General features: G+C 34.6%; 1 protein-coding gene across 1 annotated transcript; it reads left to right on the top strand.

Moving 5' to 3' along the window:
• The first annotated feature begins 12,166 nt into the window (after positions 1–12,166).
• LOC108324468 (receptor-like protein 15) lies at positions 12,167–26,531 on the top strand. The gene is made up of 12 exons (XM_052874053.1): positions 12,167–12,485; positions 12,563–12,700; positions 12,826–12,987; positions 13,058–13,207; positions 13,363–13,467; positions 13,586–13,741; positions 13,878–14,033; positions 14,121–14,276; positions 23,470–23,544; positions 23,771–23,923; positions 24,007–24,156; positions 24,261–26,531. The coding sequence occupies exons 1-12, from the start codon at positions 12,200–12,202 to the stop codon at positions 26,417–26,419; spliced, it is 3,846 nt and encodes a 1,281-aa protein (XP_052730013.1). The 5' UTR covers positions 12,167–12,199; the 3' UTR covers positions 26,420–26,531.
• Positions 26,532–27,158: the final 627 nt, after the last annotated feature.

Below are 27,158 nucleotides of genomic sequence, written 5' to 3'. Positions count from 1 at the left end.
GGCTGAAGAAAAACACCACACGGCCATTGAAAAATAGACTTGGTTTCTTTAATAAATTAAGCAAATGGAAAGAAGGGACCACCATAAGTTTCTCAAAATTATTGAAGACAATATGGAGAATTCACGTGACAAACACCAAACCATATATGGGAAATGATGATGGGACCGCTTTCACACCTTTGTCCCATCCAACAGTTCAACAAGTGAACCCACATGAAAAAGGGCCACACACACGGTTTTTCTTCTACAAAGCTTGGCATAAATATTAAATGAAATGAAGATGAAGTGCAACTATAACACCGGCAAACTCAATTTGGCAAGCATCTAAGTTGGAATCTAAGAGGGGGCACCATTAAGGTTTTATTTTGGCATCTAGTTGATGCCTTGGGAGCATGCGTGTTGACTTGTTAGAAGAAGTTGGACAGCACAAAACATAAAGAAAGTGCAGCCACCTGCAGCGTGAATGGAAGCAAAGGCAGAGCTCCAAAGCCAGCACGTTGAGTGAAGGAACACACGGACAGAGAAGGGAAGCAAACGCTGCATGCACACGTGAAGAAGCTAGACACCATCTACACACCAGCAGCGTTCTCCATGTGCAGTCCAGCAAGTTGGGGAGGAGTATGTCTCGGCTTGGGCAGAAGAAAGTGGCCACCTTTTCACGGCTCTTCATGGCAGCAACACGTCCAGCATGGAGGCAGCCCTTATGCACATCACGCTCCAGCTTCATCAACAAAAATCCAGCAAACAAGAGAGCAGCTCACTGTATTCACAGCAGTTTGGAGGTGTACACGGAGCAGCTGCACCAGCAGTTCAAGCATCCAACACTTCACGGCTTGGTCAACCATGCCACACCTTTCTTTGCTGGAAGCAAGAAGAGAATGGAGAGGAAGCCATTCCAGCAGCAGCTTGAGAGGTGCACGGTCAGAAACAACAGCTGTCACTTCCATTCTCGGTGCTGGCCTTTGCTCAATGGTGTCACGTTTTCATTGATGATGGAGAGCATCATTTGTATTTCTTTTAAGCACACATTCACGGCTGGATGGAGAGGAGTTCTTTGGTGTCACGGTCCAGCCACCTACAAGAAGAAGAAGAAGAGCTGCAGCGTTTTGGAAGGAAGCACCCTGCAGTTTGGAAGAAGCTTTTCGGTCCAGCAATGAAGTTAGAGAAGAGTCCCAGCGGTAGGTACAGCAGAGAGCAAATGCAGTAACAGCTTGGCAGCTGCAACGTGAGGAAGCCATGGTTGAATGGAAAGGAAAAGAATGTGCAGATTACTTTTGGCCTTCCACTCCACACGCCATTCAGCATTTTGGACGACAAACATGGGGCCACCACTAACGATATTGGTTTTGGTTTCAGAGCATTTGCCTTGACAAAATATATGATTGAATGTGTCCAAAATCCAAATTGAAAAGCATACGTAAAAGTATGGGCTGTCCGGGAATATTATTCTTAAAGACTAAGAAGGGGAGAAGGGGCCACTGCCACGTTAAAACAAAGCACACATTCTGCTGGAAGGGAGCTGATTCCCATTAGTATTTTTATTTGGTTTTGTCCACGGGAAGGACTTGGTAGGGAGAATTAAGTTACGTTCAGAAGTTCACGGGGAGGAGACTATGCTACGGGAGTTGGTCAGAGAATTGGTTATAAAAAGAAGGCAGCATGCAGAAAAAAAAGAGGGAATGAAGTCTAGCAGAGAGTGCTGGACCGAGGGCTGGACAGGGAGCTGGGAGAAGGTTTTCAGAGTTTGGAGTGTGGAGATCGTGAGCTCGAGGAGAAGTTGGAGAAAGAAAGAAAGCTGTCACTAGAATGGAGGAGGATGTAGCGTGAACTCTTGCTGGTTTTGTACATCTTTTTATTAAAGCTTTGATTCATATGTTGTTATATTCATCTTTGCATTTCATAAACTGTAAATTGGATTCTCTGTTTGTGCAAGTTGTTACTGTAATTTGATGAGCCTTGTAATTTTGTTTTGGAAGTGTTTCATTTCTTGTATTTATGCTGAAAAGTTCACGGTTGTTCATGTTTCTCTCATTTTAGTTTCCTTTGATGCACTTTTGGTTGAATGTTTTTTGTTGATTATATATGAATCTTCACGGCTGTTTAAAGATAGATAATGAAGTATTGTTTCAAGCTTGTATTTTAATTTTGTTAGAAGTAAAAAAAAAAAGAAGCAAAGTAAATGGTAAATTAATGAGATGCCCACGGTTCTTTCTATTTTTAGTATCTCTTTGGTTTTGATTTAACTGGAAAGAAAAGGGTGTCTTGTGTAATAGCTGGAATGTTAAATGGTTGAAGATGAAGAAGTGAATTAGGTGAAACTAGGTGTGTGTACGTCCATGAACTTCTTTTCCTTGTAGAAATCGAACATCTTTCTTCTAATAAAATTCCATTAGGATTTAATCCAACCTCTTTTTGCATTATGTTTTTATCTTTAATTGAGTTGTTTTAGAAGAAGTGCCGCTGGAATGATGTGTTTGTTAGGAATAAAATTAAAATTGCTTTTCATCAAAGAAGAAGATAAGAAGTGTTAATTAAGGGGTAGGAGTACGTAAGAGTGAAAGCATGTTTATTTTGTAAAATAATTTGGTATGGATGTTGTAAGGAACGGTGTTTGATAAAGAAATCTGATTTCATTTTCATTTTCAATCTAACCCATGGAAGCTCAACATGTCACTCTATATAGAGAAGTTTAGAAGCAATTGCAATTTCAAATTTAATTTCTTTTAGAAGACACTCTACGTTTTATTTTTACCTTCACTATTCAAGAATTTTATTTCAATTGTTGAATCCTTCGTGAATTTCATTTTCAATTAAGTGCTTTTATTTTTATTGTCTATTTTTTGTTACAGCGTTTTAATTTCAAACAATGATGAATTTTACGTTTTCTAATTTTATTTTCTTTTACCGTTTAGTTTTTACGGTCTTTAAAATTTACTTCAACATTTTTTTTAAATTTTGTTTTGTTTAAATTCTAGTTTTAATTTATTTTTCGCACAAAATCAAAACATCCACCAAACCCCCCATTACGTGTTAATCTGAACCTGAACCACGATATTGGTCCTTGAGAGACGACCTAGGAGTCACATCCTAGCTATACTGCATAAATTTTCGTGCACATCAAATTTGTATGACCGCGACAGTCGTATCAAATAGTCCTGTTTTTTATCTGGAAACTTCTATCCCAAGAAAATATTTCAGAGGACCAAGATCTTTCATTTCAAATTTTCCAAATAAATAGCTTTGTAGAGCTTTCTTTTCTTCAAGGTCATTTCTAGTAACAGTCATATCATTTACATATATGATAAAAGAAGTGATATTACCGTGTTCTTTCTTTAGAAACAAAGTATGGCCGGAATTGCTCTGGTGATAGCCAAAAACAGTCATTGCCTCTAAAAATCTTCCAAACCATGCCCTTGGAGATTGCATACAATGATTTGTTTAATTTACACACCTTTTGACTATGCTTCTTTGGAACCATACATCATGGTGGCAGTTCCATATAAACTTCTTCAGATAATTCTCCATGAGGAAGGCGTTCTTTACATAAACTGTTGTAACGGTCAATCTAAGTTTACTGCTATAACAACACTCGAACAATGTTAAGTTTAACCACAAGAGCAAATGTCTCCGTATAGTTTATCCCATAAGTTTGAGTGTAACCCTTTGCTACTAACCTTGCCTTTAACCTTTCAATTGTGTCATCTGTTTTGTACTTTATAGCATAAATCCATTGACATCCAACTAGATTATTTTCTGGTGGACAGTCAAAAAGTTCCCATGTTTCATTTTGTTATAAGACTTTCATTTCCTCATTCATTGCATTTTTCCATCGTGGATCAGCCAAGGCTTCCTGTACATTGTTAGGAATAACAACAATAGATAATTGATTTACAAATGACTTATTTGATTCAGAAAAACGGTGGTAGGAAACAAAATTATTCATGGGGTATCTAACCTTACTAGAAAGAGTGGGCTCATAAGTGAGTTTAGGAATACCTCTAGTGTAACGTTCTAGTAGTTGTTTTTTTTGGCACAAGATTAAGAACATCCATGACAGTAGATGATTGGTTTGGTGTGTCATCAAGAGGAGTCATACCAAGTTCGGTCACCACCTCATAATGTAAAGTCCCATTTATTTCATTTTCCATCTCATCAGTACAACTTGATTGCAAGTTATCTGCATAAGAACTATCGTTCCTGCAATTTACTTCTAAATGGTCTTTCTCAAGATATACATATTCTTGTTATTGTAAATAAACCAAACTACGTCGTTTTACAGAAACGGTTTTATCAGATCATTTTGTATTTTGCCTTTATAAGGCTATCATTCATTAATGAGAATCATATTGTTCTCTTATTTTTGAGCTCTCTGTTTTCCATACTCTCTCTATTCTTTGTTTACACACACCCTCCAAACCATCAGTGGTATCCAAAGCGAGGTTACGATCACCTGCGATGTTTCAAAAATTCACAGAAGTCATTGACTGAAGAAAAGTTGCTGCAAAAACAATGGCAGGAATGATACAAGGAGTTTTACCTGTGTTCGATGGTAAAAATTACGAAGATTGGTGTGTTAAGATGGATGCCATCTTGGGTTATCAAGAAGTAGATGAAATTGTCAAGAAAGGTCTTAAAGAACCTGCAAAAGGAGATTCAGAGGACGTGAAGAAAAGCTACAAAGAAAATAGGAAACTTGATTGCAAGGCTCGGATGTTGATACATCAATGCGTCTCTCCCGCAATCTTTCAAAAGGTTTCGAAGGCAGTCACAACCAAGGATGCGTGGGACATACTGAAGGAGGGATATGGAAATTCTGGAAAAATTAAGACGGTAAGATTACAATCACTGCAACGACAATATGAACTTCTTAAAATGGAAGAACAAGAGTCGGTTGAAGAGTATATTGGAAGACTGCAGACCTTGGTAAATGCAATGCGGAGTTGTGATAAGATTGTAAAAGATAAGAAGATTATGCATAAGATTCTGAGAACGTTAACGCCTCAGTATGACCACATTGTCGTGGCCATTGAAGAGAGTAAAGATCTGGAGACATTGAGAGTTGAAGAACTGCAGAATTCACTCACAGCCTATGAACAACGATTGATCGAAAGAAAAGCGACAGAAAAGAGTGTTACACAGAACACAAACCAGGCATTACAGGCTAGAGGTGGACAGAGTTTCAAGAACCGTGGAAGAGGCAGAGGAAGATCTCGCGGTGGCCGAAATGGAGGTAGAGTGAATACCTTATCTGAACAGTCCAAGGATGAAAATTCTAACGATCAAAAGGAAGGAGACGGTAGAGGACGAGGAAGAAAATTCATAGGACGAGGAAGAAAGAGTTACGATAAGCGAAATGTACAGTGCTTCACATGCAACAAATTCGGACATTACTCCTCGGAGTGCTGGCATAACGAATCAGCCTCCAAGAAGACCAAGAATGATGAAGCTGCGAATTTGGCACAAGATACTTGCGATTCAGAATCAGAACAAACCGTATTGATGTGCGTTTCAGAACAAAACAAAGAAAAGAAGGTATACAGAAGTGAAGCGCGAGACAGGTGTCGCTGCAAAGAAGGACACGTGTTGCAACCAGAAGAAACACAACATGCAGAAAGTCGTATAGAAGTTGAACGTGTAATAATGTCGAGCGTTCACAACCGCACTGAGGATGATTCATGTTGGTTTCTAGACACTGGGTGCTCCAACCATATGACTGGAAGAAGGGATTTGATGGTAAATCTCGATATGAAAAAGAAGAGCAACGTGAGATTCGCAGACGACAGAACCTTAATAGCTGAAGGTGTTGGTAGAGTTCTAATCAGATGCAAGAATGGTGAAATGGCATACGTGGACGACGTGCTGTATGTTCCGATGATGAAGAGAAATTTGTTGAGCCTCGGCCAACTTCTGGAAAAAGGATACACCATGCAAATGCACAAGAATGTGATAGATGTGTTTGATAAGAAGATGCGTCTGGTCATTAGAGCTCCTAAAGAAAAGAACAGAACATTCAGAGTAAACCTAAATGCAGTCGAGATTCAGTGTTTGTCATCGATTGATATTGAAGAAGAAAGCTGGCTATGGCATTACAGATTTGGGCACTTGAATTTCAGAAGCCTAGAACAGTTGAGAGATAAGAAGTTGGTGAAAGGTATTTCTACGATTACTGCACCATATAAAATCTATGAAGGTTGTGCCATTGGTAAGCAAACCAGGAAAAGATTTAAGAAAGACATGGTCAAGAGAGCTAAACAACCTCTGGAGGTTGTCTATTCTGACGTTTGTGGACCTTTCGATGTACAAACACTCGGAGGTAACAAATATTTTCTTCTCTTTGTTGATGAATATACTAGGAAAATGTGGCTTTATTTGCTTAAAGAAAAAAAGGAAGTTTCCTCACACTTTCTTCATTTCTGTGCTATGGTTGAGAGGGAAAAAGCGTTGCAGATCAAAGTCTTTAGGACTGATGGGGGTGGTGAATTCAATTCTGGTGAGCTGAACAAATTCTGTCAAGATAAGGGGATTGTTCATGAGGTGATAGCTCCTTACACACCCCAACACAATGGTATTGCTGAGAGAAGAAACAGGACTCTACTGGACATGACAAGGTGCATGATTAAAGGGAAGAGCTTGCCTAGAAATCTATGGGGAGAAGCAGTGTCCACTGCAGTCTACTTACTAAATAGAAGCCCGACTAAAGCCTTGACCGATTGCACTCCAGAAGAGGCTTGGACAGGAAAGAAACCACATGTGCACCATCTGAAGATTTTTGGTTCGGTGTGTTACAGGCATGTTCCAGCAGAAAGAAGAACCAAGCTCGATGACAGAAGTGAAACACTCATTTTTGTAGGCTATCACACTACAGGTGCGTACAGGTTGTATAATCCAGAAAAGAGGCAAATTGTTATAAGTAGAGATGTAATTGTAGATGAAGCTGCAACTTTCAAATGGATTGAAGAAGAGACTGGTGTTAAACCAAATTCTGGTTCTGGTGCTGTTGTTACTGACTGGCCAGAAGAAAAGAGGTTTGATGAGATTGAACAGGCAGTCAATGAAAGAGAGGTTAACTTCAGACGTTCACAAAGAACTCGATTCCCTTCTTCAAGGCTTGCAGATTATGAGACTTTCACAGACAATGAAGTTGCAGATTCAGGTGATATTGTTCATAATGCGTTGCTTGCTGATGCTGAGACACTTACATGGGAACAAGCTATCACGATGCAAAAGTGGAAGGAGGCCATGCTGGATGAGTTGAGATCTATAGAGAAGAATAGAACCTGGGAGTTGGTGGAGCTACCACAGGACAAGATTGCCATTGAAGTCAAGTGGGTGTTTAAAACAAAATATAAAGCAGATGGAAGCATAGCCAAGTTGAAAGCACGACTGGTGGCAAAGGGGTTCTTGCAGAGACCTGGAGTTGATTTTACCGAAGTCTATGCACCAGCAGCTCGTCTGGAAACAGTGAGATTGGTTGTGGCTATTGCAAATTTAAAAGGCTGGAAGATCCACCAAATGGATGTGAAATCTGCTTTCTTGAACGGTCCACTCGATGAAGAAGTATATATAAAACAACCACCTGGCTTCTCGAAGAAAAATGAAGAACAGAAGGTATATCGTTTACACAAAGCACTGTATGGCCTCAGACAGGCACCTAGGGCCTGGAATACTCACATAAATGCATTACTGTTAAGGATGGGATTTCGAAAGTGTCCTATGGAATTTGGAATGTATGTGAAACATCCTGGACAGCAAAACACGTTGCTAATATGCTTATATGTAGATGACCTCCTTATAATAGGAGGCTCTGAAGAAGAGATTGCTGAATTTAAGAGAAGCATGAAGAAAGAGTATGACATGACTGATCTTGGTCACTTGAACTACTTTCTCGGACTTGAGTTCGTGCAAAGAACAGATGGAATTTTAATCCACCAGAAGAGGTACATTAATGAGGTACTGAAAAGATTTAATATGTTAAACTGCAACAGCACTGTAGTTCCAATTGCAGCAAATGTAAAACTGTCTAATTTGGAAGAAGAGAGAAAAGTGGATGCAACTTTGTACAAGCAAATTGTAGGATCACTCAGATTTGTGTGCAACAGTAGACCGGATATAAGCTTTGCAGTTGGGTTAGTAAGCAGGTTTATGAGTGACCCAAGACATACACATCTCGTCACTGCCAAACATATTCTACGGTACTTGAAGGCAACAGCAGATTTTGGGTTGTTCTTTCCAAAAGAATCTAGTGGTATGAATAAAGTGTTGGAAGTCTGGAGTGATTCAGACTGGTGTGGTGATCAGGTGGAGAGAAAAAGTACACACGGTTACCTATTCAAGTATGGAGCAGCGTCAATTTCATGGTGTTCTAGAAAACAGAAGGTGGTAGCACTCTCTTCATGTGAAGCAGAGTATATAGCAGCATCTGAAGCAGCGTGTCAAAGCGTTTGGCTTGAAGCCATCCTAGATGAACTAAAGGTTGAATACAGGAAACCAGTGCAACTCTTGGTGGATAATAAGTCGGCTATCAGCCTCTCAAGAAATCCAGTTTCACACGGCAGAAGCAAACACAGAAACTAAATTCCATTATCTGAGAGAACGTGTCAACCAAGGAAAGTTGGAATTGATATTCTATCCCACTGAAGAACAAGCTGCAGATATTTTCACCAAAGCCCTAAGACAAGGAAGGTTTGAAAAACTGAGAAGTATGATTGGCATTAGAAGTTTAGATAGTTTGGTTTAAGGGGAAATATTATAAATAAACCAAACTATGCCGTTTTACAGAAACGGTTTTATCAGATCATTTTGTATTTTGCCTTTATAAGGCTACCATTCATTAATGAGAATCATCTTGTTCTCTTATTTTTGAGCTCTCTGTTTTTCATACTCTCTCTATTCTCTGTTTACACACACCCTCCAAACCATCACTTGTCAATTATAGTCTAGAGTCTGCAGTTCTTTATGGCTCTCCCCTTGAAGTGCATATTCTGAAGAGAAATAAATTATTTCTAATTGTCATCAAAGCAGTGGACTCTTTGGAGGCTTCATCTATGACTTTTGCCTCAACAATTGTTGCAATTGGATTTTTTCTTCGTTGATCCCGACTCTGATCCACCACTCTGGATATCCATTAAGTTCAAAACAACGACTCTTAGTGTGTCCTTGCTGATTGCAATGAGTGCATTTAAACTTAGACTTATCTGTATTTGAGTTCGTTGTAGGATGATTTCCTTTTGTTTGACCTTGCCAATTTTTGTTTTGAGCTATCATGGTTGTGCTGTTAGAACTTTCTGATTCACCTTTCGAAGTCGTTTGAGGTATTACCTCTCGATGAATCAAGTCATAAGAATTCTCCAACTCTGGGGCAGGTTCTTGCGTAAAATCTCTCCACAACTTTGTTCAAACTCATCATCTAATCCCGCAAGGAATATATGCACCCTTAGTCGCACCCTTAGTCGTGCAATTGATTTCTTGTAAGCTTTGACGTCTTCAGGATCTTTCATGACCACCTTTATCACGATGATCCAATTCCTGAAAAATTTCTATCAATTCTCCATAATACTCCGAAAGAGGCCTACCATTTTGTTTTGCAGTAAAGGCCTTTTTGATTCAAAGTAAAGACTTGTAACTCATCACTTCTATCATAGAATGCCTTAGATAATGAACTCCAAATTTCATGGGCTATGGCTAAGCATAAGTAACGCTTCATAATTTCTGGGCTCATGGATAACAACAACCACCTATTCACCTTGTGATTCTATGCATACCAGTTTTCATAACCAGGATCTTGCTCTGTGGGTTGTTTCTCCTTGCCTTGAATATACAAGAGTTTGTCCCTCTCTGCGATATGCATTTTCATTATCTGTGACCATATGTTGTAATTTGTTTCACTAAGAACGATTCCAGCATTAAAAACACTTTCAGATTGAATAATGACAGGAGTCAATGCATACCCTGATTTGGGTGCAGAGTTTTTATCAGACATCATGAGTTCACAGGGTGTTTAAAAAAGAGGTTAAGAAAATGATGAATCAAGCTTAAGGAACCAAGCTCTGATACCATATTGTGAAATGGCATTCAAAAACATATTTTTTATGAATACAAAAAGTAGGTATATGTAGAGCAGTAAAGAGAATATATCTCTGGAAAAAAAAAACTACTCAATCTCTATAATTAAGCTAATACCTATAAGTAATCTTGAAAATTAGCTAATGCAGTAAATCAACCTATATTTGGTAATTTACTATGCAGTGAATCAATTAGAAATCTTAACATTTTTTTGTATAATCGTAAGTAGAAATCGAAAAACATTCAAATAAGTAGTAGCACAAAGTAAGAAATTAATCCACAAGCACCAAAAGATACTTCGTTCTCATGGTCAAAGTATTTAAAGAAGCTATTTGCAAGCAGTATAAAGAGAATACTTGCAACTTGCCATTGAACTTTATTTAATACAAGTCCAAAGTATGTCATATACATAATTTGTTGTTCTTAACATCTGACGACTTAAACCTAAAATTAACAATAAAGGGTTTCATTGATAAAAGCCCTGTTGTTGAAAGGAGCTACTTTTTAGTGTCCTTTTGTTCAGCTTCAATTAAGCAATGGTGTGTAAATAACTCATAAGAACTTATATATTGAACATGTAAACAAAGTTTTCCTTCTCTTTAAATACTTTTGATTAGAGCATATATATTTCTTCTTCAAGTTCTCCATGAAAAAAAAACAGTCTTTACTAGGACCATTCTGATTGTTGCCAATCTAACAAATGATGAGAATATCTCATTAAAGTCAATGCCTTCTTTTTAAGATATACTTTAATCACCAATCTATCATAATATCTTTCCACTTGATCATTTCTATCTTTATCGATCTTATAGATCCATTTGCAACCAATGACTTTCTGACCTTTTTGAAGTTCAACAAGCCTCCATGTCTTGTTAATGTGAAGAGCCTCCATTTCTTTTTGTGTTGCATCCACCCATAGAGAAACTTGTGGATCACTCGCAGCCTCTTACAAATTTTGAAGGTTCTCATTCCTCCCTTAAGAGACGATACACATCATCACATTATGATTGCCAAAATGGTTCGAGTCTTTCTTTTATTGATCCTCAGGTTTCTTGATCACCAACCTTGACTCATATTCTTTGTGCTCCTGAATCTTCTTAAAGGTTCTTCTTTATTTGTAGTATGACTTTGTACTTCTTCAAGTTCTCATTTGTCTGCTTTGCAATTCATTTTCTTTAGAGACTACAAACTTATTTTTGTATTAGTGCCTAAAAACATTATAAAATAAAAAATAATTATTAATAAATTAAATATTCATAATTAATAGTAAATTAAATATTTTCTTATAGATAAAAGATAATATTGCTGATAAAAAAACAGATATAAGATAATATACTTAAAACAGTGTTAATACGAAAAATAGGCTTAGTGTTGGATGAAAATATTTATTAACCTTTATTTAGTATTAGTACATAGAGATTTTATATTGAAACTAGTGTGTCTATATATATATATATATATATATATTGAAAATTTGTCTGTCGAAGATTCTACTCGGCGTGGAGGTTGGTCTCTGATTTAAGTCAAGTCAACTATTTTAGCTTACCTTTTACGTTTAAGTAATTAATGTAATATATAGTCAGATATATATATAGTATTATAAATATTTATTATATAATGAAAATTATTATAAATAAATTATATGATAATTAAAATTTATGATAATAGTTTAAAATTTTAGATTTAATAGTTTATATATATGTAATTTCTTTTAATTATAACATAATTATTGAGTTAGTCTTCATTTGTTTTAATAAGTATTGATAATAAATTTTATATAACTAAAGAATTTAGGGAAGAAATGAGGTTGAAAATCCGACCTAGACGTATGAGTTTATATTTGAAGCAATAATGGAGTTATCGGATCTCTTAAGATACGATAAATTTTGGATGGGACTCAATATGATAATAAAAGTGTGACCTTTGAAGTCATCTTATTTAAATATTATTAGTATTACATTTTAAAGGGTGAAGAAGACCGAATTATTTATGAAATGAAGAGGAAAATGAAGAGTGTGTTTCCTGAGGTGAAGATATAACCTATTTAAGGGATGGAGAGGAAGTTGTTGACGCAATGTATTGGAGAAAAATGAAGAGTGTGAGAGTGTGTTTTCTCATTTTCCTTTTATTGGAAACAATGTGCTGTGAAGGATGTTGGAAAGAAGAGAAACAAGCACTTTTGGGCCTACGTTCTCTTTTCTACGATCCTTTTTCCATCACTTCCTCCTGGAATGTCTACACAGATTGTTGTAAATGGGAAGGAGTGCACTGCAACTCCTCCACAGGGAGAATACTCCATCTTTCTTTTGACGGGTGGAAGTCAACACAACAATATATAAATTACTCTGATTTTTCTGTCTTCAAAGATTTGAAGAACCTCTCCTTCGCATATAACAATATAGTTGGTTGCGTTGGGGATGCAGGTATCCATTCCTATAAGTCTGTTTGTTATGTTTTATGGAATACTCATTATTTCAACTTTCTTTTACATACTTTCCAGAGTTGCCAAATCTCCAGCTCCTTAGCTTCAATAATAACGATCTGGATACCACCATTCTATCTTGTTTGGATGGACTTCCATCTCTTAAGTCTCTTTATTTAAGGGAAAATAAGTTCAGTACATCTTCATTAAACCATGGTGAGTACCAATTTTTTTATTTATTTAAAGAAATGATAACAGTATTACTTTTTATTATCATGAAGATCTTCTATTTTTTTATACTATATATTTTTTGTTCACATTTGTTGGTGCATATATATAAGTTTTTGAAAGTGTGTCACGAAAGCTGCGTCGTAATCTGGAGGTCCTTGACATAAGTTGGAACCGTTTGACTAATGAGATCTTGCCATCCCTTGAGGGATTCACATCTTTAAAGGAACTGGATTTGAGTGGAACTGAATTGGACTCGGATCTTCACTTTGACGGTAACTTTTCCACTTCATTAATGGAGCTGAGTAGTTGTTAATTAATGGAGGATATATTCCTTGCTTGCAGGTTTATGCTCAACATTGAGGAATCTTGAGGTCCTTCGGTTGTCCTATAACAACTTCGACCAAACTGATATTGGCTCTGCTCTCACTGGATTCTCATCCCTCAAGTCTTTATATTTAGATAACAGTGCATTCAGTTGGAGATCGATTTACAGTACGGCCCCATATATACTTCTCATAATACAATATTTGTTAAAAAATAAACTTAATTCAATTTCACAAAATTAGACTTATTTTTAATTGCCGTAGGACTTTCAACACGTTTGCTTTTTTATCAGAAAGTATATCTAACAACCTATAAATTGTTAGATATTTCAAAATTGAGTTCTTTGGAGGTCCTTGACTTAGGCTGGAACCACTTGAACGAGTCTGAGAGTATATTGGAGTCTGAGAGTATATTGGAGTCTTCGAAAGGTTAGTTGTGATTAGTATTTGATAGTATTTTATATAAAGTATATATCACTCTACTTCAACATGCATACTCTTCTTTACTAATAAGTTGATGCTTTCAACTGTGTTTTTTTTTTATCAGAAAATAATATATTTAAATGGCCAACCACGTTACAACAGCTAAGACTTGTTGCAAACCATCTAAGCAATAGGTTTATTTCGTCTCTGAGGGAGCTTCCACATCTCCAATACCTTGATCTAACGGAAAACCAATTTGAAGGAGCGCTAGATATAAACGGTCAATATTTGTCCATTATTTTATTACAACATTCAAAAAAATATATAGTGATTACCAATTAAATTATTGCTTTTAGTTTTGTTTTATTTTAAGTGAGTCGACTCGTAACCACATATTTCTATTTTGTTTTTATCAGAGAATGAGACATTTAAATGGCCAACCAATTTACAACGTTTAGAATTGAGCTCAAACAGTTTGAACAACAGATTTCTTTCATCTCTGAGGGGACTTCTTCATCTCCAATATCTTGATTTAAGCTACAATAAGTTAGAAGGAACGTTAGATATAAGTGGTCAGTATTTTCAACCTTACTTATTACAACATTAAAACAATATAGTAATTATAGATAAGTTGATGCTTTCAGTTTTGTTTTCATCAGAGAATGACAGATTTCAATGGCCAACCAATTTACAAGAACTAATCCTCCGGGGTAACAGTTTTAGCAACAAATTTTTTTTATCTCTGAGGGGACTTCCACATCTACAGTGTCTTGATTTAAGCGAAAATCAATTAGAAGGAACACTAGATATAAGTGGTAAGTATTTCTTTTATCAATTATTTAGGTCATTCATTTATTCTAATGTTTTAGAATTAAGAATTAATTATTCATTTACTTTGCATAATGGTACCACATTATAGATATATTAGGGTAAATTAATATAAACATCCATATCAATAGAAATATACTTTATATTTATATTCATGAAAACATATTCTTTTTACATCAATAACACTCTCATTCATAACAATTACATTTTCATACTAAAGAAGTTGCACAAAAAATTACTATTCAATTACCTTCGTCTAATATATATATATATATATATATATATATATATATATATATATATATATATATATATATATATATATATATATAAGAATCTTCAACTACAATTAATGATTGAAAAGAAAAATCCTCTCACTCAATATTTTCTAAAAGACTTGTACTACCCACTGAGAACTAGTAATTACTAAGGAGGGCAACAAGTTCGGTCGGATAAAGATAGTGTCTACCTGTAATCCGATCCATTACCCGCACAGATATCCACTTAAAAAATATCTACGAATATTTTAAAACTCGTGGATACTCATAGATACCCGTAAATATTTAATAAAATATATTTTTATAAATTATAAAATAAAATTTAAATAAAATTACAAAATATAATATAAATTTAAGGGTTAAATATGTTGTTAGTTCCTCAACTATTAAGCAATTTTATTTTTCGTCCCTATTTCAAATTTTGTACGCTTTGATCCCTCTCCTTAAAGAAATCATAATTTTTGGTCCTCCAAAACTAACACCGTTAAATTTAATCTGACGTGGCTAACGGTATGCCACGTTTCTATCATGGTAAAAATTGAAAATCTATAAAAAAATAGTCTGAGCTGGCTAACGACCTTCCTCCCTTTCTCGACCTCCACCCCCGACACCACCACCTCTGCCTCGGCCTTTCACCTCAGCCTCGTCGCCATCCACCACCCTTCGGCGACCTCCGCTGCCCTCCGCCACCTCTCCGGAAAGCCTCTCATCCTCGTTCTCTCCGTCTACAACAGTCTAGTGGGTCGTTCTTCAAGTATTACAGAAGATTGCAGTGAGTCTAGAGTGTCAACCAGTGACAACAATTTACACAACCATAACAACAAATGCTTGAAAAAAATTATAGGTTTCATGCTACCATACAATCAGGTTTCAAATCTTCTTTCAGACTTTCAGTTCCTCAGCAACCAATAAATAACAAGAGTAGTAAAGTGGACAATAACAGAAGATCTAACAAACATAGGATTTTTGTGGTATATTAGTTGAACAATTAGTCAAATTAAAAAACCAAAAATTTGATAGTAAGTAGAAATATGTTGGACCGCAAGAAATACCCTTTCCCCCAAAACACACACAAAAACAAGGGAATCCATAAATTGTTAAACACACACATGGCAAAACCACAACTTCCACTTGTAGAAACTCCATTAGCAAAATGCACAGCCAGACAAAGTTACAAACTTTAAGATCCTCACCTTAATGGGTTTCCTTGATTGAAAGCAAAGCTGGACTTGACAATCATGGCAATCCAGAAAGCTATAAATCATGGATTGATATGAATTATGATTATTTTGAGTTCCTTACGCCAGAAATGAGAAACTTCTCACTTCAACTTCAGGGCCCTTGTTATCCTGTCATATTTCCTAGTGTAAACGGTGAGAAAACTTTTTGCATTCCTAATGCATTCATAAATGTCACCCAAACACTCTAGACTCACTGCAACCTTTAAGCGAGAGTCAAATCTTCTGTAAATGGGATTGGTATCACCCAAACACTCACTGCAATCTTCGCTCGATAGATCTGGCGTGCACTGAACCAGAGTATGAATTTCCTAGGACCCAAACACGGTAGTGTTTTTTATTGCAAATTTCATGGTGTCAGCGGGACCAGCATTCGCTGCCTCATGGTTGGCGACGACGGCTTGCGCGAGAGGTTGGTGGTGGCGGGCTTGTGTGAAGATGAAGTTGAAGGGGAAGGTGGTGGTGAAGGAGGAGAGAAGGAGAAGAGGGTGGTGAACAGTGGCACACCGTGAACGTGGCACAAGATTACTGTGAAAGCTGGTATCATGTGTGACACACCGTTAGCCACGTCAGATTAAATTTAACGGTGTTAGTTTTGGAGGGCTAAAAATTATGATTTCTTTAAGGAGAGGGATCAAAGCGTACAAAGTTTGAAATAGGGACGAAAAACAAAATCGCTTGATAATTGAGGGACTAAAAACATATTTAACCCTAAATTTAATTTAATTTAATCTTATAAAATATAAATTAATTTTAATTTTAATTAAATTTAACTTAATAAAATATAAATTAAATTTTTATTTTTATTTTTTGTGGGTAGCAAATATCTGTCGATACAGATAGTATAATACTCACTCCCAACCAGTTTATAAGCGGGTATTAAAATACCCGCTACCCACAACCCACGGGTACTAAATATCCACGTGTATCAACTATCCATCGCGAATTTTATCCACGAATACGCACGGACGCAAATTTTTTTGTCATCTCTAGTAATTACTCATTAGAACCATCACAAATAAAAAATAACTTTAGAATCTTATGTCGTGCGCCTGACCTATAAAGGGTTATAATAACACAATATGTATATCATATACAAAATACATCACTATGTATATCATATTAAGATTAAGATTATAATTAACAAACAAAATCAAATCTAATTCGATCAAATTATTATAGTTTCTATTATCTTTTAGTGTAACATCTCATTCACATAGTATAAATACTATAAATGAACTATCACATATTCAATAAAATAGAACACTTAAAAAGATGAGAAAATAAAAAGTTTCATCATAGTTATACAAAATTATAACCACAATTTAACTTTATATATACAAGCCAACATGACAAAACTATATACACCCAGCTGGTCTAAAAGAAACTAAATGTCTGTCGCACCTCCATTCTAAGCTTGCTCTACAAAATACCACCACCCTCTACTCACACTCACCAGATGATCATCGCTAAGGAAACAAAACACAAGAACACCCAAACCAAGAATAAACAAAAGGGTAAACTAGTGATACAAAATCGATCATAATATATATATATATATATATATATATATATATATATATATATATATATATATATATATATATTAACATGTTATGCATACATTATACTTCACATAAAGTATACCAAACATCTTAATCATACCAATGACCTAGACTGGACTATTCGGATATTTAATGAATGTCGAAATATAACGAGTCATGTACTTGTGATGACCTCTAGTACTTTGTAGAGCCATTGTCAATGAATTTTACTCTACCACACTCACAAGGTTAGTTTGTACCGCATCTTAGGTCATACTGAAAGCTCCTAGACTAAGGTTTTTTCCTACTCTCACCACATGTATCACTCCTCTCTAGTTGAGAATGAATGATTATTAGATTGTCAAGATAACTTCCAAGACTAGGCTCCCTACATTCATACCAATAATACTTTGATACAACCATTAAGAATTCTCCTTAGAACTCTTACAAATCTCACATAGATTCAATCATATGCTCCAAACCATACCACATATCATAACACAAACCATCATATCATTTAAAACCATGCACATAAGAGAAAAGAAGTTAAAACACCAAAAAAGACTCAGATCCACACGTCCAACACCAAAAACAACGTTTCCAACAAGCACAGGCTCGCTCAACTAGCAGCCTCCACTCGCCCAGCAAGCACTAGTAAAAACACGCTATTTAAACTCATACAATAGGCTTTGGTTTAGGCAAAACCAAAGCCTATCAAAACGCGGTGGCATTTTTGTAGTTTAGGCGAACTTATACGCCTCGGTTTAAAAGGAACCGAAGCATATAAGCTTTATTACCTCGGTTAAAGCATACAACTGATGTCTAACAACCTGCAATTCCACCTACCCCTCTACACAACAGACTTTTCAGCTTTTCGAGTCTGACCTACTACTTCGGTTCACCCATAACTAGTATGAAAACATGTTTATGCCTCAGTTTAACTGCTAACCGAGGTAGTATCGCTTGCAGGGGTTAACAAATTTAACCTTTAGTTTTCTTCTTCCTCGCCCATTTCGCGCAAAACCTTTCCTCTCTTTGATTCTACCCCTCAATCGCATTCTTTGTCCAACATCCAATCTAAGGAAAGTTTGGATCTTCTTTCTGGTGCCAAACAAGCAAGATCAAGCGGGGGTTCATTTCGAAGAAGAAGAAATGTAAGTACCTATTTTTCTGGCCAACTTTGCGTCTCTCTCCTCGCCTTCCTCCGCCTCCGACCACAAGTCGTAGCTCCTCGCTCCCATGCCCTTCATCCTCGGCAAGCGCATAGGCACCGACGATGACACTTCCAAGGATGACGTTGTTTTTGTGGGCCCCTCTACCCCGCTCGGACTATGGGCCCTCCCTGCTCGCCCTGATTTTGGACAAATTTGGAGCTTCGCCGCCGCTCCAGAAATGGTCGTGCAGCCCGTCGTCGTGTCGGTGTCACAACAGCAAGTGTCGCTCTTTGCTCATCACCAATGTCAGCAGCAGTAGGCCTTTGGAGAAGCGTCGATGGCTAAGGTAGGGAATCACCTTCCAGGACATCTAAATTTGCTGGCTTCGTTGTTTGGCGGACTCGGAATTCTTATGGTTAGGTTTTTTTCTTAGTTCTGAGTGGAGAAGTCCATCCTTTAAGAAATTATTCAATTAGGGTTTTATTTTAGTTCATGCTTCTGGTTTGGAAAATTAACTAAGTGCTAAGAGAGTTGGATAATTGTTTTAGATTTTTGGGCTTTTGTTGGAGGAGAATGTGATGAAGTGATAACATACTGTGTGGAATTGTGATGCTGAAATATTGAAGTTTGTTGGTGTGGAAGTGCGGTTGAATTTGTAATGTTGTTGTGGTGGTAGAAGAAAATTGTTGCTTCTGTTTCACTTGCATACGACACCCATAGAGCACTCGGAATCACCCTTTTCTGCCTTGGAACCCTTCAGGTATGATTTATGAGATGTTCTTCGTTTGTTTGTTTTCGAACCCTCTTCTTTTGAATGTTATGGGGGCTCAAAGAAACTACCTATTTCGATGAATACAGGTTTTTGCTATGCTTTTGAGGCCCAACAAGGATCACAAAATCAAAATCTACTGGAACTTCTACTACTACTACGCCATCGGATACGCCACCATAATCATCAGTATCATCAACATATTTAAAGGGTTCGAGGCATTGGAGGTTTCCGCAGGGGATCGCTACAATGACTGGAAGCATGCTTACATTGACATTATTGCAGCTTTGGGTGGTATCACTATGCTTTTGGAAAATACTCTACTGCCTCTGTTCAAGTCCTAACCGAGGCAGTAGAGTCCGAGATACTGCCTCGGTTCACAATTGAGGCAAAAATGGCTAGACTTTTTACCTCGCCTGTATATGCCTCGCTTCAGGAACTGCTGCCTATGGGCGAAAATAATCGTTGTCGTTTCCCTTGACTGCACTAGTGAAGAGCTAAAATAGTGAGCTCCACAAGCCAGCGAGTTAGCTCGCCTAGTAACTGAAACCCGCTGTCAGGACCCTCAAAAACTTGTCTAGCGAGCTAACTCACTAGCTCCACAAGCCCAGCCAGCTAGCTCGCTTAACCTCTAAAACCCACTGCCAACACCCTTTAAAACTCACCCAATGATTCTCCCTGACACTCTACATAATTCTACAACACCACAATATGTAGAATTTGCATCCCTCATTTTCTCATGACCTACCCTATGCACTTTTACTAACTTCTACCACTTCTAGATGACATTCTAAGCTACAATGGACCTAACCAAATGTATATGAACTAACTCAATCTAGTTTTAAACTTATTTTACAACAAAAATTCAACTCAAATTAACCAAAACCCCACTTCAGAAACCGTAATTCAAGTTTACAAGTTTTAGCTCATAATCAAACCACTTAGGAGTCTGAACAAGTCACCAATGACTTAGGGACAGACCTCAAACACTCAAACCTACCTGAAACCTACCAAATCAAAATCTCACTCTCTAAAACCCATAAATTAAGCCTAAAATCATTCCTAAACCATCTTCTTTACTCCTACTCACTTCTATCACATATTTTTATCAACTCGAGCTATCAACAAGTTCTATGTGACCCTACAATATGTCCCACATTGGTATTTATCCAATTAGACCCTCACTTCTAAAAATCATTTATCAAAACCTCTTTTTTTGACTAAAAAGAGTTCATAACTCAACCCATATCATATATTTTGAACACATTAACCAAATTCATCACCAAAAATCTCACAACAGCAACAACAACATTCAAGTCAATAATCACATTTAGCCATAATCATTCAACCAAATTCAATTATTCAAACACAATTACTACTAACATACTCCTTTCAAGCATACAATTCAACATTCATTCAACTCAATTACTAATAACTATCATTTCATACTTCATAACTCATATTAAAAGAAAACACTAGCTTCCTTTACCTTAGGGAGAACTACCACAGCCTTAGACAACTCATCAACCTTGCTTCTAGCTCAAGGAATCCTAGAAACGCCTACAAAACACATAATTATGATCAAATAAATAAAGTCCTTAGAACCTTTGATCAACAAGAAACTATAAAAAGGGACCAAATGACACATGGGAGAAGGAATCACTATGCATGATCTCAACCTAAGAGCGAAAGGAAAAAAGGAGTCGAACTTACTTATTCTAGACTAGAAACTGATCGGTAGATGTTGGAGAATGCAATGTTGAGATATCCTAAGCACTTCCTAATCGTCAAACAAATGATCGAGAAGTTAGAATTTGTAGAGAAGGAAGAGGGAACTCATAGAAAGAGTTCTATAGTGGTGGCGAATGTTTTAGATGATGAGACGAGTTTATAAAATTCTATTTATATTATTGAATTATTTAACTTTAAAATATTTTATCTCATTATTTTAAACACCTATCAACTCTAATACCACAACTCTAGAAAACTCACCAACCTTACTTCTAGCTCAAGGACTCCTAGAAACACCTACAGAACACAAAATTATGATCAAAGAAAGTCCTTAAAACCTCTAATCAATAAGAAACTAGAAAAAGAGACCAAAAGACACATGGGAGAAGGAATCACTATGCATGATCTCAACTTAAAAGTGAAAGGAAAAAGGAGTCAAACTTACTTACTTTATACTAGAACTGATCAGTAGATGTTGGAGAATGCATTGATGTGATATCTTGAGCACTTCCTAATCGTCAAACAAATGATCGATGAGTTAGAATTTGTAGAGAGAAGAAAGGGAGAACTTAGAGAAAGACTTCTAAAGAGGTGTTGAATAATTTAGATAAATAGACGAGTTTATAAAATTTTATTTATATTATTGAATTATTTAACTTTAAAATATTCGATCTCATTATTTTAAAACACCTATCAATTCTAGTACTCAATTTTTTAAGTTCTTACATTTAGAATATCACTTTTGATTGGAGAAAGATTAATTATTGAAATAAAATTTATAAATTTTGAAGAAAGAAAAAAATTGTTTAGAGAGATAGTGAAATTTGGAAATTTATATACTTAACTTAATTAGAACTTTAATTTTTGTCATTTTTAAAACCATTTCTACTAAACATCAAAACAAATATTAGAATCAATATATAAAAAGTATTTGGTCTTATTTATCGAGTTTAACATTTATACAATGCTAACGTACGTAAGAAAATCTATTTAATCAATCAAGTGATATATCATAGTTAATTTTATTTGTAAGATAATCAATATTTCAAAAGTTCATAAACTACAACACCAAACCGTTTGTATCATAAAACAAAGTATTACACTCTTATATAAACTATCGATACTTATTTATTCAGAATAAGAAAAGCGTATATTAGGGTTGCGTTTCCACTTTATTTGACTATATTTTTATTATATATATTTGGATTATTCATCTTTTATTATGTTTCAATTTTTTTTAAATATTTGTGTTATATTTTAATTTAGTTTGAATTATGTTTTATTCAATTCGATTATGTTTGAATAAATTTATTTTTTATTTTGACTTATGTTTAAATTTAGTTTAAATTATTATATATGATTATATAATATTGTATTAGACATTATATAGTGCAAAGAGATAAATAATATTGATTGTGTGAATAATTTTTTCGTACTAATTAATTACTGACGAAATTGGTTTTGCAAGTAGATAATGTATGTGAATTTTTACACATATGTAATATTAGCGATTAATATATCCAATGTTAATTTATATCCAATGATGACCTCCATCTCGGGAATAATGAACAAAAACTTCAAGCAAGTAATTTTACCTACATATGAGAGATTGTAAGTCTTACATAATGTCTGAATTACTCACTCATGACACATACGCATAAAAGTTTATCCAAAATTTACCTGTGTTAATGTTGAAAGTAGCGTATAGCTTAGAAATGAATTTAATTTTTTTTTTTAACATATAGGTGAGTCTATATCTATTTTACAAGTTGGTTTTTTAATATTGAATTAAATTTTTAAATTTATTTTTTAACATAATATCATATTCATTAGTTAAAATCTCCTATTAAAATTTGATGTTAAATAGCTTTATTATTTTATTCGTTGGACCATTAATTATCTAGTCCTGCATTTGATATATATATATATATATATATATATATATATATATATATATATATATATATATATATATATATATATATATATATATAAATTTCATGTAATTTAGAAATAACATCAATTTATAATATAAATAAATATAAATTTTTTTAAATTGAGTTTTTTTTTAAAGTTCATTTTTTAACTTCCAAACATTATAAATCAATTTTTTTTTGCATTTATAATGATTGCTATAATCAATGCGTTTTTCAATGGTTATTTGTCAGTTTTGTTTATCAAATACATTAGTAAAAGTATTGGAACTCTTTTATGTGATATCATATTTGCTATCTAACTTCATGTTTACGTATTTTTTTTATGAAAATAGAGATAGTAAAAGTTGAATTTACATTCGTTTCTTTCATTAAAAATATTCAACTTTTAGAGGTTAAACTTACACTAGCTTTTGGATAAAAGAATATTTTTGTTATTTGAAAGTAAACTAGTTTTGTAATATTTGTAAGTAAAGAAAAATAACTCTTCACTTTGTTGATTTTTTTTAATTCTTAATTTATTTTTTTGCAGGATTGTTGACTTTATCCAATTTGAGGCTTCTTTTTTTGAGCAATAATAATATCCACAATTTTGTGGCCTATCAAGGTATTAAAAAAAATGGTTTAATTTATTGTTTAGGGAGAAAGACAAGATATAGTATATAAATTCAAAATAATAAACACATTGTTGATTCCCATAATCCATCAAAGTTCATATATTTACTTTTGTACAAAATATATTTTTCACCTTCTTAGATACATATATGATCGGTCTAATTTAACCTAGTTAAAGCTTATTTACTTTCTTTTAATTCAATTTACCTATATTTTAGGTACAAAAACTCTCAGTAGATTGGATTTTCTTGATTTAGATTTGAATATGATAGATGGAAACAAACTAAGAGAGTCGTTACGAGCTTTATCATCATCCATTAGAGAGGTTTCTATATCTTACAATAACTTGAATGGAACGATTGTAGCTGAAGGTATTAATATTTATGATTTTCATAAAGATAATTAATTTCATTTTGTTACATTAAAATTTATATATATATTTTTTACTATGCAGATTTTCATGATTTAAGTAACCTACAACAATTGACATTGGATGGGAATATTAACATGAAGAATGAATTTTTTGAAAGTATTGGAAACTTGACATCCTTAAAAACTTTGTCTGTTTCATACTGTCATATAAATGACACTCTTCCCGCAGCTGGTAATTATATTATTATTTAACATTATTCATGAAATGCATGTTTTATACTTTTCTTATTATAACCTTTTTATGATGTTTTCTTGTTTCTTCAAATTTTTATTTAGATTGGTATAAGATGAATAAGTTGGAAGAGTTAAATCTAAAAGACAATGGATTTGAAGGATATCTTCCAGGTTCTTTTGTTAACATGACATCTCTTCGGAAATTGGAAATTTCTCAAAATAACTTCATTGGAAGGTTTGACTCCAGCATTGTAACACTTACATCACTTGAACATTTTGGTTTTATAGAAAACCAATTTGAAGTTCCTATTTCCTTTTTGCCATTTTCCAATCATTCCAATCTTAAAGTCATCTTGGGTGAAGGCAATAGAATCATACTGGACTCACAAGACAGTTTGCATACTTATGTTCCAAAATTTCAATTAAGTATGCTTAGCTTGTCTTCAAACATTGAGAGTAGTCCTCTTCGGCTCCCTAAATTTCTTCTTTATCAAAAAGATTTAATTACACTAGATTTCAGAAATTTGAAGTTGGAAGCAAGGTTTCCTCATTGGTTGTTGGAAAACAACACAAAAATGAGTGAAGTTATGTTTAGAAATTGTTCTTTAACTGGTACTATGCAATTACCATTGCATCCCCTTCTTATGTTACAAAGAATTGATGTGTCTGACAATACCATAATTGGTAAAATTCCAAGCAAGAACGTGAGTTCAGTTTATCCAAAGTTGAAATATCTAAACATGTCTAGAAACTACTTCCAAGGTTCAATTCCTCGTGAGTTTAGCCAAATGAAGTATTTGTCTGAGTTGGATCTTTCAAACAACCAATTGTCTGGAGAAATATCAGATGACATATTTGAAGCTGCACAACAACTTCTTTTTTTGATACTTTCAAATAATAAGTTTGAGGGGCCCATCTTTACAATACCTGCTAATTTGGGGTCTTTATCATTGAATGATAATAACTTCAATGGTGAACTTCCTAGAAGCATTTTTAACACATCCATCATTTCATTGGACATAAGCAATAATCATTTGGTAGGAAACATTCCAAGCCTTTTGACAAAATTTTCAAGATTAGCGGAACTTCGTATGTCTAATAACCACTTTGAAGGGTTTATTCCATCAGAATTGGCACAACTTGAAGATCTAAGATATTTAGATCTCTCCCAAAATAATTTGATTGGTCTTGTACCATCATTTTTAAATTCTTCTGTGAAATTTATCCATTTGAGCAATAATCATTTAACAGGATTGTCCAAAAGGATGTTCAATGAAAACTCCCCTTTAGTGATGTTAGATCTTAACTATAATGAAATATCTGGAAACATTCAAGATATGATGCAAGACCTTAGTTTCACAAAGTTGAATTTTCTCCTTTTAAAAGGTAATCACATTAATGGGGATATACCTATGCAATTATGTCAGTTGATAGATTTAACCATGTTGGATCTTTCAGACAATGAATTTTCTGGAGAAATTCCTCCTTGCTTGGGGACAATGCCTTTTGATAATAAGAACCTTGATCCATTATTAAAAGCATCAAAGGGAAGCTTCTTTGTTGAAGAATATAGTCAAGCACCATTACCATCAGAGGATAAGAAAGAGAAAGCAAGTTTCACTTCAAAGAGAAGTACCTATACTTACATCGGAAGCATCCTTGGTTACATGTCTGGAATTGATTTGTCGCTAAATAAATTGAAAGGAAATATTCCAAACTCGTTTGGAAACTTGACAAGAATTCGAGCATTGAACTTGTCTCATAATGATTTGATTGGACAAATTCCGGATTCTTTCTCAAATTTAGTGCATACAGAGAGTTTAGATCTTTCTTTTAACAAGTTGAGTGGTCAAATTCCTCCTAAGCTCAATATCCTAACCTCACTTGAAGTATTAAGTGTGGCACATAACAATTTATCGGGCCCAATACCTGAATGGACAAACCAATTTGCCACATTTGATGAAAGTAGCTACGAAGGGAACCCATTCCTTTGTGGACCTCCACTACTAAAGAGTTGCAATCCATCTTCTACAAATATTTCAAATGGCTCAAATACTGACAAAGATAATGGTAGTTTTGTGGACATGTATGTCTTTTGTGTGAGCTTTGTTGTATCATACACATTAGCATTGTTAGCAAGCACTGGAGCTCTATACATCAATCCTTATTGGAGGCAAGCATGGTTTTACTACTTGGAATCGGTTAGTTTAAATGGTTACTACTTCATTGTGGATAATTTTTACAGATTTTGTAATGTGTGAAATATGTAACATGTAGCTTGTCTCCCTAGAATACCTATTTTAGAGTGATTAAATCAAGTAAATAATGCAAGTGTTTCCAATTCAAGTTAAAATATGTATATATCAAATAAACTTTATCTCCATGTATTTCTAATTTAAATGAACCTTAGCTCTAACCAAAAAATTCATCACATTTCAATGTATACGAACTGAACTTAATTGAACGAATGGAAGATGTTAACTTCTTACATGGAGATATCTTCTATTGCAAGAAACACAATTTTGGTACCAAAAACATCCCAAACAAGCGAATAAATCTCAAAATTTTTAACATATGCAACCAAAATCTTTATTATTTCATATTAATATAATTTTCCTATATGCTTAATTAATTAAGGTAGATGTAGGATAAAACTCCCACAAATTATAAAAAAAATGAAAGTCATAAGATCATTTATTTGAGATATGAACTTACTCATATCAAGATTATGATTGACTTAGCTTGGTCTATTCTACACTAACTACATAAAGGTAAGACTCAATCATTAAAAAAGATGAATGATTAATCTTGAATTATAGAGAAGTGCATATAATTTTTGAGAAATGAAATCTTAGATTTAACGAAGAATATTGTTTTATCTATTTATAATAATTTCTGGAAGAATATATTCATTGTTCATTTAATTTAAAACTAGATCTCTTAACCTTAATAAATGGGACCTTAGAAAGTTGTTTTACAAGCCATGTTCACAAGCCATGC

The sequence above is a fragment of the Vigna angularis genome, chromosome 3 (genome assembly GCF_016808095.1).
Source record: "Vigna angularis cultivar LongXiaoDou No.4 chromosome 3, ASM1680809v1, whole genome shotgun sequence".
In the NCBI taxonomy this organism is placed as follows: Eukaryota; Viridiplantae; Streptophyta; class Magnoliopsida; order Fabales; family Fabaceae; genus Vigna; species Vigna angularis.
This window is presented reverse-complemented; position numbering and strand designations above follow the sequence as displayed.

What these genes read in the sequence shown, in the direction of transcription:
- LOC108324468 (XM_052874053.1), top strand. Translation starts at nt 12,200, where the DNA reads ATGTGCTGTGAAGGATGTTGGAAAGAAGAGAAACAAGCACTTTTGGGC. An exon ending in TACATCTTCATTAAACCATG is followed by an intron (nt 12,701 to 12,825) that starts GTGAGTACCAAT and finishes CATATATATAAG; the next exon opens with TTTTTGAAAGTGTGTCACGA. An exon ending in AGGAGCGCTAGATATAAACG is followed by an intron (nt 13,742 to 13,877) that starts GTCAATATTTGT and finishes TGTTTTTATCAG; the next exon opens with AGAATGAGACATTTAAATGG.